Source organism: Homarus americanus, unplaced genomic scaffold (genome assembly GCF_018991925.1).
Source record: "Homarus americanus isolate GMGI-L3 unplaced genomic scaffold, GMGI_Hamer_2.0 scaffold39675, whole genome shotgun sequence".
Lineage (NCBI taxonomy): Eukaryota > Metazoa > Arthropoda > Malacostraca > Decapoda > Nephropidae > Homarus > Homarus americanus.
In genome coordinates, this window is record NW_024736071.1 from 19679239 (window position 1) to 19698667 (window position 19429).

The window sequence follows — 19429 nt, forward strand, 5'->3', positions numbered from 1 at the left end:
CCAACCAGGGCCGTCCCAAAGAGGCTCCATAATTTGCTTGGTCGTGGTGTCGTACATATTACTTACATCCAACAACCCCTTACTTAACTGTGATTGGTGGACTAAAATGTAAACAAGCCAAATTACAGCCAATAGGAGAAGAGAGCAAGCAGTCAGCACAACACCCCAACTTATGTTTTCCTGTTGAATATTACAGTATTCTCCGTTACATTGTCCTGGATGTGATGCAATGCAATGGTATTTCTTTATCGTCGCATTTCTCAGAGTTATAATAGCGCAAAAACAACTGCCCCCAGAGTTCCTACAGTGGTGAAGCCCACAGGGGCCGAGCAAGGGCGACGCTCCCAGGGGCCCTACCATGGACCACGCCACCAGGGAACCATCCAAAGGGCCACGCTCCCAGAGACCCTCTTGGGACGGCCCCCTCAGGGGCCGACCAGGAAACGGCATTCCCAGAGGCCCTATGCGGGAGCCGACCACAAGGGTCCAACCAGGGATGGCGTCCCCAGGGGCCTAACCAGGAGCAGTGCCACCAGAGACCCAACAAGGGACGGGGTCCTCAGGGGTCATGAAAGGGGCGAGGTCCCCAGGGGCCCTACAAGGAACGGTGCTCCTAGGAGCCCTACTAGGGACAGCACCAACAGAAAAATCTATGAGGGGTGGCACCCTCTGGGACGTACTAGGAGGGACACCGACAGGGGCCATACCAGGGGTGGCGCACCCAGTGACCCTATATGGGGAGAGGGGGGGACACACCTAGGCACCCTACCAGGGAGGGGGCGCCTCCAGGGGCCTACATGAGACCTACCATGGGCGTCCCACAGAGGCTCTATAATTTGCTTGGTCGTGGTGTCGTACATATTACATACATCCAACAATCCCTTACTTAACTATGATTGGTGGACTAAAATGTAAACAAGCCAAATTACAGCCAATAGGAGAAGAGAGCAAACAGTCAGCACAACACCCCAACTTATGTTTTCCTGTTGGATATTACAGTATTCTCCATTACATTGTCCTGGATGTGATGATATTGGAAATGCAATGGGATTGCTGGATGTATGTAATATGTACGACACCACGACCAAGCAAATTATAGAGCCTCTGTGGGACGCCCCTGGTAGGTCCCTCATAGTCCCCTGGAGGCACCCCTCCTAGTTGTTCCTCAGGGTGCATCACCCCTGTGGGGCCCCTGGGAGCGCCACCTTTGGTAGGGCCCCTGTGGGTTTCCACTCCTAGTAGGGCCCCTGAGAGTGCCACACCTGGTAGGGTTCCTGGTGGCGCTTCCCCTGGTAGTGCCCCTAGGGGCACCGTCCCTTGTAGGGTCCCTGGGGACCCTGCGCCTTGTAGGGCCTCTGTGAACCCCACCCCTTATAGGGCCAAGTGGAGGCCAACACGGGTAGGGCCCCTGTTGGTGACATCCCTAGTAGGGCCCCTGAAGGTCCCATTCTTGGTAGGGTTCCTCGTGGCGCCACTCCTGGTAGGGCCCCTCGGGACGCCACCCTTTGTAGTACCCCGCAGAGGGCCCTTGGTAGGACGTCTGTGGGCAGCTCCCTTGGTAGGGCCCCTGGGATTGCCGTTTCTGGGTAGGCCCCTGAGGGAGCAGCACCATGAGGGTATACTGGGGAGTCGTCTTGCGAGATTCCCTGGTGGCATTGTCTTTGGTAGAGCCCCTGCGGGCGTCGGCCTTGCTAGGCCCCTGCCGACATTGCCGCTTTTTTTATTATTTTTTTATTGGGCACTTCCCTACATCCTTGTGTAAGGTGAAGCGCAGAAGCGTTTACAGTGCCCAACAGGGAAGCATGCTAAGTTCATGCTTGCCTTTATGTCTCATGAGTTAAGGGCGTAGAAGCCTGAAGAGTCAAGGGCATAGAAGCCTGAAGAGTCAATGGCTTATGTCATTAGGATATTGGAAGCTCCAACAACATCTCCGTGAATACGAATTCGCAACTTTCGATTTACACCAGGTACCTACTTTACTGGAGGTGAACAGGGACTAATGGGGGCTAGGAAGTATGTCCAAACAACTTCCACCGGCCCGGGAATTGAACCCGTGACATCTCGCTTGCGAAGGCAAGCGCGGTACCACTCTACCACCAGCACCCCTAAACATCGCCGCTGTAGGTACCCTGTGCGACATTAATAAAGGCATCTCCCATTGCATTTTCAATATCATCACATCGAGAACAATGTAACGGAGAATACTGTAATATCCAGCAGGAAAACATAAGTTGGGGTGATGTGCTGACTGTTTGCTCTCTTCTCCTATTGGCTGTAATTTGGCGGGTTTATATTTTAGTATACCAATCACAGTTAAGTAAGGGGTTGCTGGATGTATGTAGTATGTACGACACCACGACCAAGCAAATTATAGAGCCTCTGTGGGACGCCCATGGCAGGCCTCTTGTAGGCCCCTGAAGGCACCGCCCACCCACCCTGGAAGGTGCCTAGCTGTGTCCCCCCTCCCCCCATATAGGGTCCCTGGGAGCACCACCCCTGGTAGGGTCCCTGTGGGTGTCGCTCCTAGTAGGTCTCAGAGGGTGCCACCCCTGATAGGCTTTTCTGGTGGTGCTGTCCCTACTAGGGCCCCGAGGAGCACCGTTCCTTGTAGGGCCCCTGTGGACCTCGCTCCTTTTATGACCCCTGAGGACCCCATCCCTTGTAGGGCCCCTGGTGGTACTGCTCCTGGTTGGGCACCTGGGGACGCCATCCCTGGTAGGATCCCTGTGGGCGGCTCCTGCGTAGGGCCTCTGGGAATGCTGTTTCGTGGTCGGCCCCTCAGTGAGCCGTCCCAACAGGGTCTCTGGGAGCGTGGCCCTTTGGATGGTTCCCTGGTGGCGTTGTCCGTGGTACAGCCCCTGGGGGCGTCGGCCTTGCTAGGCCCTTGTGGGCTTCGCCCCTGTAGTTACTCTTGGGGGCAGTTGTTTTTGCGCTATTTATAACTCTGAGAAATGCGACGATAAAGAAAGAGCCCATTGCATTTCCATAATCATCACACTCAGAACAATGTAACGGAGAATACTGTAATATCCAACAGGAAAACATAAGTTGGGGTGTTGTGCTGACTGTTTGCTCTCTTCTCCTATTGGCTGTAATTTGGTGGGTTTACATTTTAGTCCACCAATCACAGTTAAGTAAGGGACTGCTGGATGTATGTAATATGTACGACACCACGACCAAGCAAATTATAGAGCCTCTGTGGGACGCCCATGGTAGGTCTCATGTAGGCCCCTGGAGGCGCCCCCTCCCTGGTAGGGTGCCTAGGTGTGTCCCCCCCTCTCCCCATATAGGGTCCCTGGGTGTGCCACCCTTGGTAGGGCCCCATTGGGTGTCCCTCCTAGTAGGTCCCAGAGGGTGCCACCCGTGATAGGTGTTTCTAGTGGTGCTGTCCATAATAGGGTTCCTACGAGCACCGTTCCTTGTAGGGCCCCTGGGTGACCTCACCCCTTTCATGACCCCTGAGGACCCCGTCCCTTGTAGGGCCCCTGGTGGCACTGCTCCTGGTTGGGCCCCTGGGGACGCCATCCCTGGTAGGACCCCTGTATGCGGCTCCCGCGTAGGGCCTATGGGAATGCCGTTTCGTGGTCGGCCCCTGAGGGAGCCGTCCCAAGATGGTCTCTGGGGGGGGGGGGGCCCTTTGGATGGTTCCCTTATGGCGTTATCCCTCGTAGGCCCCTGGGGGCGTCGGCCTTGTTGGGCCCCTGTGGGCTTCGCCCCTGTAGGAACTCTGGGGGCAGTTGTTTTTGTGCTTTTTTTAATTTTGAGAAATGCAACGATAAAGAAATAAACTTCCAATATCATTAAATCCAGAACAATGTAACGGAGAATACTGAAATCCAACAGGAAAACATAAGTTGGGGTGTTGTGTTGACTGTTTGCTCTCTTCTCCTATTGGCTGAAATTTGGCGGGTTTACATTTTAGTCCACCAATCACGGTTAAGTAAGGGATTGCTGGATGGATGCAATATGTAGGACACCACGACCAAGCATATTATAGAGCCTCTGTGGGACTGGCCCTGGTTGGCCCTTGGAGGCCCCCCTGGTAGGGAATCTGGGTGTGCAGCTCTTGTGGGCCTGGGAACGCCTCCTCTGGTAGGGTCGCTGGGGACCCCGTCCTTTGTAGGGACCTGAGGAACTCGTCCTTGTTGTCCTGTGGGGTGCCACCCGCAGTGGGGCCCTGTAGGTGCCTCCCCTAATAGTGCCCCTCAGGGTGCCGCTCTGTACTATCCTGGTGGCATCACCCTGGTAAGTCCCTCAAAAGGACCCTGGTAGGGGCCCTGTGGGGCAGCTCCCCGGGTATGTCCCCTGTGGGCGGCTCCCCGGGTAGGGCCCCTGGGAATGCCGTTTTGGGTTGGCCCTGGTGAGCCGCCCCAAGAGGGTCTCTGGGGCGTCGCCCTTGGGAGAGTACCTGGTGGCGTTGTCCATGCTAGGACCTTGGGGCATCGGCCTTGTTAGGCCCTATGGGCGTGCACCTGTAGGAACCTTAGGGTAGTGTTGTTTTGTGCTATTTATAACTCTGAGAAATGAGACATTATATTCATGCATCGCCCATTGCATTTCCAATATCATCACATCCAGAACAATGTAACGGAGAATACTGTAATATCCAACAGGAAAACATATGTTGGGGTGTTGTGCTGACTGTTTGCTCTCTTATCCTATTGGCTGTAATTTGGCGGGTTTACATTTTAGTCCACCAATCACAGTTAAGTAAGGGATTGTTGGATGTAAGTAATATGTACGACACCACGACCAAGCAAATTATAGAGCCTCTGTGGCACGCCCATGGTACTCTCGTAGGCCTCCCTGGTAGGATGCCTAGGTTTGTCCCCCTCCCCTATATAGGGTCACTGGGTGCGCACCACCCCTGGTATGGCCCCTGTGGGTGTCCCTCCTAGTAGGTCCCAGAGTGTGCCACCCTGATAGATTTTCTCGTGGTGCTGTCCCAATAGGGCTCCTAGGAGAACCGTTCCGTAGGGCCCTGGGGACCTCACCACTATTACCCCTGAGGACCCCGTCCCTGTGTAGGGCCTCTGGTGGCACTGCTCCTGGTTGGGCCCCTGGGGACGCCATCCCTGGTAGGACCCTGTTGTCGGCTCCCGCATAGGTCTCTGGGAATGCCGTTTCCTGGTCGGCCCATGAGGGGCCGTCCCAAGAGGGTCTCTGGGGAGCGTGGCCTTTGAATGGTTACCTGGTGGCGTTGTCCATGGTAGGGCCCCTGGGGGCGTCGCCCCTGTAGGAACTCTGGGGCAGTTGTTTTTGTGCTTTTATAACTCTGAGAAATGCGACGTTAAATAAATGCATCGCCCATTGCATTTCCAATATCGTCACATCCAGGACAATGTACGGAGAATACTGTAATATCCAACAGGAAAACATAAGTTGGGGTGATGTGTTGACTGTTTGCCTTCTCTCCATTGGCTGTAATTTGGCTTGTTTACATTTTAGTCCACCAATCACAGTTAAGTAAGGGATTGTTGGATGTAAGTATATGTACGACACCACGACCAAGCAAATTATAGAGCCTCTGTGGACGGCCCTAGGCCCTATGAGGCGCCCCACCCTGGTAGGGAACCTTGGTGTGCAGCCTTTGTAGGGCTCCAGAGAACGCCTGGTAGGGTCGCTGGGACCACCCCTGTAGGGACCTTGAGGACCTGTCCCTTGTTGTCCCCTGTGGGCGCCACCACGGGTACGGCCCCAGGTGCCGCCCCTATTAGGGCCCCTGAGGGTGCCGCTCTTGGTATGATCCCTGGTGGCGTCACCCTGGTAAGACCCCTCAAAGGCCCCTGAGGGCGGCTCCCCGGTAGGGCCCCTGGGATGCCATTTTGGGTTGGCCCCGAGTGAGCTGTTCCAAGAGGGTTCCTGGGGGCGTCGCCTTGGGAGAGTACCTTGTGGCGTTGTCCATGCTAGGCCCCTGGGCATTGTCCACGTTATGGCCCCTGGGACGTCGGCCTTGTTAGCCCCCGTGGGCGCCCTGTAGGGACCTTAGGGGTAGGTTGTTTTTGTGCTATTTATAACTCTGAGAAATGCGACGTTAAATAAATGCATCGCCCATTGCATTTCCAATATCATCACATGCAGAACAATGTAACGAAGAATACTGTAATATCCAACAGGAAAACATATGTTGGGGTGTTGTGCTGACTGTTTGCTCTCTTATCCTATTGGCTGTAATTTGGCGGGTTTACATTTTAGTCCACCAATCGTAGCTAAGGGATTGCAGAACGCATGTAATATGTACAACACCACGACCAAGGAAGATAGAGGCCCTGGGGAGTTTCCATGGTTAGCCCTGGAGGGAGCCGTTGGTAGGATCCCTGGAGGTGTGGCCCCGGGGAACACCCTGGGGCGTCGCCCCAGATAGGAATCTAGGGCACTGCCCTGTAAGGCCCTTATGGGTACTGCCTTTCATAGGGCCCTCCAGCCACCGCTCTTAGAAGCACCACCACTTGTAGCACCCCTGGGGCCCAACCACTTTAGGGCCCTTGGTGGTTCCCACTGGTAGGCCTCTGGGATTTTGTCCTTGTCAGGCCCATGGGAGCACTGCCCTGGTAGGGGCCCCTTGGGATTCCCCTGGTATGGGCCCAGTGAATGCCACTCTAGTGGGGCCCTGGGGTTGTCATCTCGGTTTGGACCTCTGTGGTTGCCACCTCTGGTAGGGCACCTGAAGGTGGCACTTTAAGCCCCATGGGGAAGCCGCTCATGGAAGGCCCCTGGGGAGCCATCCCTGAAGGTCCCCTGGGGCGTTGCCCTTATGAGGGTTCATGGGAGGTCCCTGGGGGTACCGTTCCGGTAGGGCCCTGGGGCGCCACCCCTGATAGGGCCCCGTGCACTGCCTCAGTGAGCACTGCTCCTGGTAGGGCCCCTGTGCCACCCTTGGTAAGGCCCTGGGGGTGTTACCTCTGTACAGTCTTCAGGGCACTGCCCTGGGAAGGTCCCCTAGGGGTCTCGCCCTGATAGGCCCCTGGGGTGCTGCCCTGTAGAGCCCCTGAGAGGCACCCTTGAAGAGCCACTGGATTCACCTTGGTAGGGACCCCTGGGAGCGGCACTCTTGATATGGCCCTGGGGCCGCCCTGTAAACACTTTAATGAATCTATTATTATATCTGCCAGGTTCTTAATAAGCCTTAGATTAATTCATATCGAGGAGGAATCATACACTGCATAATTCTTTAATATAATAAAATTAAGCATGTGTTTACAAAGACAAGTTCAGTAGGAACAATTTAAACACAAACAACCACAGGAAAAATTATCCTAAACCCTAAACTCAGCTTTACCATACACTTGAACAGTAAAAAGAAAAACACTTATCTCCATATATTGTACATATATCCCAGGTCCAAACCAACTGTACCAGACTTGGACCCCACACTCTCCCCAGCTAGGCTCATCTGCCTCTTCCCCACTCACCAGCTGAGCTCATGGACCAGTGACCCACACAGTGCCAAAACCATTTTGCTAATTATCAAACTATTTTCCCTATACATATTTTACCTAACTAATACACAACATAAAGTGATTTACTTAATACATACAAATTATATATCAATATATACATGTAGTATATTCAGTATACCTCAAAACTGGTATAACATATAAATTCAAAATTTATTTGGTGCCACAGACTAAGGAGTAATTATCGACAAGGATAATATATACAGTAAGGGAGAGTGAGATCAAGTCCTAGGGACAGCAGGTGTCCACCATATTCAGGTTATTAAGTAGTGACCCAATCCTTTCACCTAGTTACAAATCTTCTTAATGACAATTTGTACAAGCCGTTACTCAAATTCATGTAGACAGACTGTAAGTTTAATGAGACTAGATTCTATAATGTTCTGCTGACAACTGAATTACAAGGTAAGACTGAGGAGGCATTATCCCAGTCAATGCAATGTTTATTATCTCTCATATGAATGAATAAAGCATTGGATTCTGGCCTGTCCAAACACTATATTTACGCTGTTTAAGTCTAGTTATAAGATCTTTGCCTGTCTGGCCTAAGTAGAAAATATTACATTACTTGCAAGGAACCTCGTAAATGCAGCCACCTGCATTGCTGGGGAGAGTTCTTAATTAACATTTGTTTTACAGTGCAAGAATTACTAAACGTTACATTTACGTCCAGGTTTTCAGTTGTAGAGAATTTCGAGAAATTTTTGTTAAATGGTAAAACTAAGAGATTCTTACTGTCATGGGGAGGTTTAGGATCAGTTCTATAAAAGATTTCTTAGCAATGTTAAGGCATTTGTCTCTAAAAGAACTAGGGTATTTTAAGTTCAATCCAATATATTAGATATACAGGTACAGTATTTATATTCCAATTCAATGAATTCTGGACTGCCTATTCGTAGAGCATGCAAAAATATTGAAGAGTATACAATACTGACTGACTATTATGGTGGGCAGAATAATAATGAATATATGAACACACATTAGTAGGTTTCCTATAAATACTGAACTAAAAGGTGTTACTTTCATTTTGAGGCAACTGTAATTCAGTTGCCTCTGACCAGAAGTAGTGTTAGGGCTATACTGTTATTCTAAATTAATTGAACCAGGAGGTGAAACACATTCATGCCATATTTTACGTAACTAAGAGTGTGCCGACTAATTTGTATATTTACCAAGATACTATAAGTATGCTTACACATTTGTATATATCCAAGATAGCAGACAGTGGTAGAGTATTGAAAACCCTTAAGTGTTCCCTGATTATATAGTAGGTGGCCAGGGTGTTGTTTCAGTATGTCACATCTGATATTTTGTGTTTAGTGAAAACTATACTAGTACAAAATGTTATCACAAATTAAAGTACAACTTGCCAATGAGTTTGTGTACTTCTCCTTCCTACGAGTGTACCTCACCTGTAAGGGTGCCTGAAACACCCAAATTTTCCAGTAAAATGACACTTCCTTAAATCCCAAATTTGTGGAAAAATGACACCAATGCTCTTCAAGAGCGAGGTGCTTCCTTGTTTGGAGTACAGGTATTCCTTGCTATCTAACGTTTGAGTAACAAAAATCCGCTGGGATGGCCACATGCCCTAGTGCTCTCCCTAACCATGCTGAGATAGAATTGATGTTATCATTATTCTTCAACTTGTAATTTTGGATAGATAAACATAACTTTTTCATATTTCTTTTCATTCAGTTCCATGCACACCCAATCTTGCATACAAAATAGGTAAAGTCAATAATAATTACCCTAAGGTTAAAAACAGAGGAATAAACATTTCTTTGTGTGCTGAGACCGAGGAGGAGCATTTCTTAGGGTCAGGAGAGTAATCCCAGCTGGGCTAGATTGCTATGGCAAGGCTTGAGGGTGGCCAGGTATGACACAGCCAGCATCAATGCAAATGGTAGCTGTATTAAACTTTGATTTAGCTTTTCATTAATGGGGTTAGTTGCTAGGAATTGAAGAAAAGGTTCAAATTATAAGGAGCTTGAGCTTCATTTTTTTTTTTTTGTTTTACAAAAGCGATCAGTTTGGACATTAAGACACCATCTGACAAGCATATTCTTTCCCTTACCTTATCCAGGAAGGACCTTCAGTATTCAAAAGTATCAAAATCCATGACAAACCACTAGAAGCTGCCCTCCTTCACAGGTAAACAACATTCTCTCATCCTCATGAATGAATAGACCTACAGTATATAAATTCTTTGTCTCACTGTTGGCAAGTATAAAGTTTGATGAAATTAGTAAATGTCTTCAATAAAAATTGTCTTCTGATATTTTCAACTTAAACTTGGTTATAAATTAATGATCAAAATATCAGCATACCTGAATACTGCACTGTCAAGCCCTGCATACTATATTTACTGCACAGGAATTATGTATACGTAACTTGTTCAAAAGTTGCCTAACCAATCTGTCAATTACTTGCTAGATTACAGAAAAATATCATACCTCATTTAATATACGGTAAAAAGATCCACAAATAATTTGTTGCCAATACCATAGAATCAGCAAGAAGAGAAACCTGCTAGAAAGATAAGATAGTGTTCTTGATAATATCAATACACTCCTTTATTTCTTCTTCATTGATGCAGAGTGAGGAGCAAATCGGATGATGTGTCCGTGTGTGGGTTTAGCCAACAGCCCATTGTTCTTAAGTTGTAAACACACATCCCATGCATCAAACTCTGTCAAAAATCAAAATGGCTTATAAGATGTTAATAAAAAAATAAAAAATAGTACAGTACAAAAATTACAAAAAATTGTTGTTTTGTTGTCGTATGCTATGTGATTATGTGAAATGTCATTACATTTGTTGAAACCAATACAGTATATTGAAGAAACCCAAGTTCACACCGACTTTTGCTTAGAACTTACCCTTGTTAATGACAATAGCATTCAGTAGTCCTCGTCCCGCACCAAAGAAACCACCTCCTTTAAACTTGAAGAGCTCTGAACGAAGAGGGATTCCCATTTTTTCAGCATTTTCGCCAATTTCTTTCCTCCATCACTTGCAAGGCTGCTAGACCAACCTGAATTGGGGTTCATATTTTTATAAACCTGTAAGTTCATGTAAGTTTACTCCCAGCCAATCTTACTTTTGCACTGTTACTATATGTTGCAATACCCTGTAGTACAGGATGACAATCCCTTATCTGAAATCCTTGGGGCCAGATGCATTTCGGATTTTGGAATTGTTCGGATTTCAGAATGGTTAGTTTAGTTGTTTTTTCCAGGATCAGCCCACCCGGGCACAGGTCACTGACCCACATTGGAGCTTGGGCGAAATTATAATAATAATTATAATAATAATGAATTATAGGTCTAGGTTGTTTCTCACTGTTGATCTTGTATTTCCTTATTATTATTATTATTTTATTGTTACAGTATTATTGTTATTATTTCGCCCTCCCCCAGGCCCTTATGTGGGTCAGTGACCAGTGCCCGGTGGGCTAACCCTGTTAAGAAAAAAAAGAATAAATGAATAAATACAAAAATGCAAAGCTTTGCTCCACAAAAAAATTAAGGTTTTCAGAGGTTTCGGAATTTTGGATAAGGGGTTTAACTAATTACGTTAACTAATTACCCTCAAGAATCAATCGTGGACTATATATTTGAAATCAGCATGCACTGGAGTACCTACAACGATTTTCAACAAAATACAATTTTGGGCCAAACTGTCGAAAAGGTAAGCCTTACCCCTTGGTAATTTTTCTCCAAAATATACTTTTTTCACAGAATTGAAATTTAAGGGTTTAACTAATTAAGTACTTTCAGAAAAAACACATTAACACCAAAATCGCACTTTGAACCCATAGTTGGCGAGTAATTAGCATTGAAAAATATAATTAAATTCTCCAAGGGTCATTACAGCCACTAATTACCCCACATCGAATCGTGGACCATATATTCGAAATCAGCATGCTCTGGAGTACTTATACTGTATGACCTTCTCCCCACCTTGTCATTATATACCATATTTGTATCACTTATGTTACCTGTCCATTATTTGCCAATCAAGTGATCCATTCCCAATTATGTATCTATATTTTCAGTCTTCTACGCTGCCGCCAATAAACCATTAATTATTATTATTATTACACAAACAAATTTGACATATTAACATCAACGATTAGTTTGTTATGAAGAAAAATGAGGAAAGCAAGAGAAAGTCATCCAATATATAAGCTGTTCATTAAGTATTTTGTATAACCTAAGATTTAGCTTGGTAAAAATACCGTATATACTGCTCTCCCCCTCGTTTATAGGTCGACCCTGATTTTGACCAAGAAATCGTAATTTACGATATTCCTCGCTTATAGTTCGACCCACGTTTTGAGGGTAATGGAACAACAAAACCTTCACTAAAACGCTCTACGCCCTATAAACTGAGGCTCCCGTGCCTGAAACACGAAAGTGCCGGCAAATTGTTTACCATTTATTATTACGACACTTTACACTGAAACGCTGGTAGTTTCAACAAAATATTGTATATTTCCATTCAAGTATTTATTCAAGTCAATTAGAGGAATATTATTGTAATACAACAGTTTTTAACTAAACCATTCGAAAAGCGACAGGTAACATCTTTTGAACGAAGAAAGCTAAAGTCATTGTTTTCAATCACGATTTTATCCCACTTACTGTAATACGACGTAATTTCAGCAAAATATTATATTTCCGTGAATGTATTATATCAAGCACAGTATGAATAGAATATCATTGTAATAAAACAAAATTTTAACAGGAAACTATTAAAAACGAGTAACATCTCAAAACAGAAGCTTAGGGAAAGTCTTTGTTTTCGCTATGTATTTTATCCTATTTTACATTGAATTACATCACGCTTCAGCAAAACTACTATTTATTTCCGAGAATATATTCATTCAGGCGCAGTTTAGGTAAAATATACATGTGATGTAATAGTTTTTAACTGAAAACGACTGAAAAACACGCACTTCTAGTCCTGTTCAAGGAGAGGACTGGGAGAAGCTGTTTGGTGCTGCAGGCGATGACAAGGAAAATGATTTTGATGGATTTTAATGAAAATATTCAGAAATATGGTATCGTAGTATTTATTCAAGTCAATTAGATAGAATATTATCGTAATACAACAGTTTTTAACTGAAAACCATTGAAAAGCTTAGATTAAGGTAACATCTTTTGAACGAAAGAAAGCGAAGTCTTTGTTTTCGCCACGATTTTATCCCACTTTCCACTGTAATACATACGTCATTTCAGCAAAATATTACAGTTCCGTGAATGCATTATATCAAGCACAGTATGAATACCATTGTAATATAACAATATTTTAACCAAAAACTATTAAAAACGAGTAACTTCTTGAACATCGAAGGTTAGGTAAAATCTTTTGTTTTCGCCGTATTTTATCCTATTTTACATTAAAATATATCACGCTTCAGCAAAATTACTATTTATTTCCGAGAATATATTCATTCAGGCACAGTTAAGGTAAAATATACATGTGATGTAACAGTTTTTAACTGAAAATGATTTGAAAAACACGTACCTCCAGCTGATACAGCTGGTGGTGCGTGATGCCGGTCGTAAACAATAGGAGGTTGAAGTAGATACCGGGTATTACATTAAGTGTGAAATGAAAAGGTTTTTATTACGGTATTTTTAGATCAATGAGAACTGTGATAACGTAGATATGATATGATAAGTTAGCCAGTGCTAAGAACTTCAACATAGGCTGCTGAAAGCACGTTGTAAGGTAATTTAGCCTATTTTAAGCTGGTGAGCTTCATTTGCTGAAGGAACTACTTTTTCTAATTGGTACATATTTTACGTTTCCATTGTTTACTGGCAGTAAATGGTAATTATTTTTCATGTCTGAAGCTAAAAGTCTCCTGCCTTCCCATCATGCAGGTTCAACCTAACAAAACTATTACGCATGGGACGACCCCCAATTTTTGGCCTAAAAATTTGGTCAAAAACTCAAACTATACACGCAGTATATACGGTACCTGTAAACATTTAGTGTCTGGATACTTGCCTATAAGTTATCCTGATCCCCATTGTCTTTGATGGTTGTAGATTTGGTGTGGTTATTTACTGATCCAGAAAACAATTAAATTATGTTCCCCAACTGATTTATCATGTCTTTTTGTAATGGAAAGATTTAAAATACAGTACAGTAAAAGCATAATATAAAAGGCTTATCATAATCTGATTCATCCATATATTGTACCATGTACCATTGTATCATGTACACATGATATAAGTTAGCATGAGTGATTAGTGGTAACCTAATAACAGGGAAGGTGACAGAGGCAAGTGTGTGTATAAGTGAAAGGTAGTGGGCATCCCAGGTACTGCATTACCTTGCAGCCAAGGGGTTGCACCATAGGTTGAGCCATGTTCCTGGCTTGATACACATCATGACTTCATTATCTGCCAACACTGCAGACACCTGTAAATTAATGAAAGGTTTCCTTCATTTATGCATATATACACAGCTTAATATATGTCTCTTAAATGACACCTTAATCATAATGTGTTCATATAATACAATACATCCCATCATTAATCCAGCACTGCATCACATTACAGTACCTGTACTACCTTCTTTAATAATCACTGCAAATTAACAAGTTCTCTGAAAAAATGTGATTTGTCTCTACTTATCCTACATACAAACATAACTTGGGATATCTTTTCTGTAAATCCAAGTGAACTTTTGTTTAGAGGTCAGTTCAATGCAAGACATTTTTCAGAGTGTATTAGTAAGTGATTGTCTATGCCCTAACCATGCAGATGTCTACTTGAGAGAAAACATTAGTAGTTCCTAGGGAGTAAGTAGAGCTATAATTACTGCCATAATATCTAAACAAGAAAATTTTGGGTTGTTCTCATGTTACTATATTTGTGCCATGTTTGATTTACATTACAGTACATAATTCACCTAAATGAGTTTCACATTAACGATTCATCACAATAACTACAGTCGTAACCGACGTCCTAGCGGCTAATGAGCCGATCAATGGTGAAAGGATAAAAGTAAAAAAGTAATGAAATGTGACACCTCAACACATTAACGATACATTTCAACACAATAACGATCAGTAGCACAAGTTGATAGTCACTCTGGGTGGCCATCTTGATGATGTAGGTTTGTTTTTAATCTGAGTGTGTGAACAGGAGGGAGGAGATGAATGTTGTGGTGATAATGTTCAAGATTTACCTGAGTGGGATCTGTTAGATGATTTACCACTAGACTTCACTGGCTTTGAGACTGAAGGATCAATTGGTGGTGGTGGTGCTGGAAGCACAGTATGAGTTCAAGGAGTGTTTAAAGGTTAGTTATTATTAGTTATTAACTCCATGCAGTATTATGTGTGTGAATAAAAGGTAATTGTTTGTGGGGTTTTAAGGATTATAGTGGGTAGAAGTATCTGAGGGCTAGTCCCAATTGACTGAGGGTTAGGGACCCGACGACCAGGTCGGAAGTCGAATTGGTCGTAAGTCGAAATGTGAAAATACCTGTATACACATTACGACTGATTTCATGGTACCAATTAGTCATTAAAGTGAAGTATGGACTGTATGATATTTTAACTATGAGTCTCGGCCCAATTTATATATTGGACAACCATAACATCAGGATCCTGAATGCCCAAACTGTGTGTGGCAGTAAAATAATTATTATCCTGCATGTACAAAACTAAATATACTGTGGTAAATAAAGCTTTGAATACAGTTCCAGTAAGTTACATGTACAAAACTAAATTTAGAAACAACACATTAAATTTACAGGATTGTAATGCATTATCAATTGGCTGTTTGCTTTGCTTGTACAGTACTTTGCATATTTATTCAACAACTGTGCTCCTAACAAATAAAACAACCCATCAATTGTCCATGTTTTTGCAGATACAGTATTGCACTTAAAATTAATTTGATGGCTCTTGGCAAATGTGAACACTTGGTAAATAAATATTTGAAATGGTAGACCAAGTTACTGATGGTGGAAAGGACTAAGCCAGTGTTTAATTCAGGTACATTAGGAAGACAAATGGTCGGAAATTCATTAATCTTCCCGTTTTGTTTTGAATACACCGGTTATACAGTATAGAATACATTAATATAGGGTGAAGGTTTTAGGAGTGGTATACATACCGGGTAGACACCCAGAAGAGCTTTGCCAAGGATGAGGATGTCTGGCCTGACATTCTCATAGTCGACAGCTAGGCGGCGGCCTGTGCGTGCTAGACCTGTCTGCACTTCATCTGCGATCCACAATACATTGTGGGGCTACACAGCTCCCGGATCCCAGCATCATTCAAATCAGTTCCCTCCTCCACACCACTAACTCTTTATGCCTGAACATATGCCTCCTCTCATGGAATCCATACCTTATACCATTCCCTCTTGAGTCAGATCCTGCATCAACTTAGGCATTTGCTTTTTAATCTACACATGCAGGGGCTGATCTGGGGAGGGGGAAGGGGTGTCCTGAGAGTCCAGCCCCCCTTTCATCAGAAAACTCCAATATTTTTTCTTTAATGCAGTATTGTACTCAGGCATTTTTGTATAGTAACAAGTAATTACTATTGACCTCAGAATATTTTCTGTGCTCGCCATGTTCCCCACACACAACTTCTTGGACACCCCCCTTTATTCCTGGATCTGCTGATGTTGGTCACATCTGGACCATCTCTGCATAGCACATTGGTCACATATGGACATCTATATATATGACACATTGGTCACATATGGACCATCTATATATATGACATTGGTCATCTGGATTTATATATATGACACATTGGTCACATATGGACCATCTATATATATGACACATTGGTCACATCTGGACCATTTATATATATGACACATTGGTCACATATGGACCATTATATATATGACACATTGGTCACATATGGACCATCTATATATATACATTGGTCACATCTGGACCATCTCTGCATATGACACATTGGTCACATATGGACCATCTATATATATATGACACATTGGTCACATATGGACCATCTATATATACAACACTTGGTCACATATGGACCATCTATATATATGACACATTGGTCACATCTGACCATCTATACATATGACATTGGTCACATCTGGACCATCTATACATATGACACATTGGTCACATCTGGGCCACTACATATGACACATTGGTCACATCTGGGCCACCTATACATATGACACATGGTCACATCTGGACCATCTATACATATCCCTAAGACTTTGTCTTAAAACAATGATGCACTTTCAAAACTTACACCTGATACAGCTCAGTGTATTTCATGACAGTAAAATATAAAGTATTCTAAACGAATTATAAATTTTCAAAGCTCATTAATTAATAATAATAAATCAAATTTTAAGATTTAGAACCCAGATCTTAACCAGAATGTACAGAAATACCTTTGTATGAAATTTGAACAAAATCTAATTTGTAACCCCATGAAAGCAAGGTACTGTATTAGGTGGGCATCTCTTTCAGCCACAGTGTAATTGACTGTATGTGAGGTAAGCTGAACATTTGAGAGGAATGATCAAAGGTTCATAAAAATGAATACCAATGAATTTTCAGGGTTATTTCTTAGTGCGAGTCCTATGAACACTGGTATGGCCAGGACTGTGTGCAATGTAGAGCCAGTACTTAATGAAAAAAGCTTCAAAGGATGAACAAGGGCATTACTAAATATGAATGGTCTATCCCTCAAAGCTTATCAGTGATCTCCCTCCCCCACCTGAGTACTGTCTGGTCTGCAAGATATGCTGCAGACTGTCAGCGATTGATAATGTCAAAAACCAGGCCACTAAACTGGTGCCAGCACTCCAGCACCTCTTATCAAGAGTTAAAACACCTGCATTTACCTCAGCTGATACTATAGATGGGCAAGGTGACTTGATAGGAATTATAAGCACCTCCAGACATAACCCAGTCAAGGATCGTATCTGGAGCCAGTAGATGTCCATGCCACTGAGGTCACAGTCTCCAAGTTAAAAATGACCTGATAGACAGTGTTATAATGGTGACATTCAATGTGAGCTCATTTAATAAAGTACCAGACTTAGCCAACACTGGTTCAAGTATATTCTACAGTCAGTAACATGCATAAAAGAAATATGAACCAACACCCAAACAGCTAACAGGTCAGTGGCAAAGAGGATAAAGTAGAGCACAGTATGACTGCAGTACTAAAAAGAATGTGTGGGTAGATTACTCACCTTTGAGGTAGCCTTCAGAGGGAACGACAACTCCAGCCTGCTTGGATGGGTTCCACCATAAAAGGCAGCCACTGTGGGATCTGGCAGCCTGTTCACATAGACACATTTGTTTAGCATATCACATTTACATGACATAGAACTTTGTATATATAATGTCAAATAATGTAATACTTGAATGGCTAAATATTTCATAAATTTATTAAACAAAACAATGACATCCTTTCTCAGTCCTTATTGAGAAATAGTAATGAGCTCGATTGTTAAACTGTAAGGGACTTTTGTGTGTTGGGTGTGATGGTAGAACAATGGAATCCAGTAAGAGTGGGGCACTTTTCCCCCTGACTGGATTACTAACTTCAGTCTGGGATATACATTGTATATACTATCTATGCATAATGCATAACTGCAGTCACACGGTCTATACATTTTTATATAGCCACAATGTCTGTGCACAGTAGAGCTCTTTCCAAAGACAAGACTTGACCAACACTGAATGGTTCAGGTACATTCAGGAGCAGTGCATGCCCAGTACATGCCAACAGTGCGTGACAGAGACGTGACCGACGCCCGAGCTAGCGGGCGACCTTTTGGTGAAGATAAATGAAAAGGAAAGGTAATCAGAGACGGACCGATGCAGCAGCTGCCAACAAGCCGATCAGTGAGGATAAAAGTAAAAAGTAATAAGGTTGCCCCTTGTGTATGAGGATGGCAAACCCTTAAGGCCACCTACGTGAGTTTGTTTAAAAGTGTAGAAGCTGTTCCAACACAACAACCACACACCCCAAGTCAACAAGTTGTGACCCAGTGTCAGGAATAGTCGCAAAAGACCGAACTACTCGCCAACTGCACTGGCTAACCATTAAGCCGAACATGATCCACAGAATTAATTATACAGGTTCCCATTCTGGGTAGAACAGAGGCAATGGCAGAAAGAAACCCATAGTTTCACCCTGACTGGGAATAAGAACCCGAGACCACTCAGATGTGATGCAAGCATGCTGACCACTACACCACAGGGTGCCATTTTGCTTGTGTATACCCACACTGTCTATGTACACCTGTTTGTATGCCTGTACTGTCTATCTGCACTGTTTGTATACCTGTACTGTCTTGCACTGTCTACCTGCTGTCATATGTGCATCATTTGTATACCTGCACTGTCTATGTGTACCAGTAAAAAGTATCTTTTCAGGAAAGGGTCCAATGAATTTGAAACTGAACAATCGTGTTGTCTCGCTTGGGTTGGTAGGCATGATTACGAGACATTTCATTACCTATTATGGTGATCAATTTAGTTATTTAATTCAAAATATAAAATTAGTTCATTGCAATGTGACTGGTGAATAACAGTAGGCCTCTTGGCCTTTATAAAACTGTTGTTAGTAGTGTATTTTGTTTCCCCAAAATGTAAATACTGTATACATATATATTTTTTTCCGAGTGTATATTGTTTGCACCTGCAGTGTCAATGTACACCATATACCTGAACTGCCTATGTATACTGTTTGTATACCCATACTGTATGGATACACTGTTTGCATACCTGAACTGTCAAGTACAATAGCATGACCTGCACTATCTGTATACTGTTTGTATACCTGCACTCAAGTGTTTATACTGCATATACAATGTATACCTGCATTGTCTATTTACCATGTACAGTACTCTATGCCAAATCAATGCAAACTTTATTATGATTTTAATGACTTAATATTTATTTATCTATCTACCACACAG

At 43.5% G+C, this 19429-nt stretch overlaps 1 protein-coding gene and 1 pseudogene across 1 annotated transcript; both read right to left on the reverse strand.

The window, feature by feature from the left end:
- Positions 1 to 1423: 1423 nt before the first annotated feature.
- On the reverse strand, positions 1424 to 7456 carry LOC121871734 (collagen alpha-2(I) chain-like). The gene is made up of 7 exons (XM_042374146.1): positions 7413 to 7456; positions 6476 to 6664; positions 5563 to 5974; positions 5004 to 5275; positions 3445 to 3727; positions 2582 to 2899; positions 1424 to 1699 (listed from the first exon to the last, which is right to left on the reverse strand). Exons 1-7 carry the CDS (start codon positions 7454 to 7456, stop codon positions 1424 to 1426), a joined length of 1794 nt encoding a protein of 597 aa, XP_042230080.1.
- A 2504-nt stretch (positions 7457 to 9960) lies between these two features.
- LOC121871692 lies at positions 9961 to 17751 on the reverse strand (annotated as a pseudogene).
- Between the last annotated feature and the right edge of the window lie 1678 nt (positions 17752 to 19429).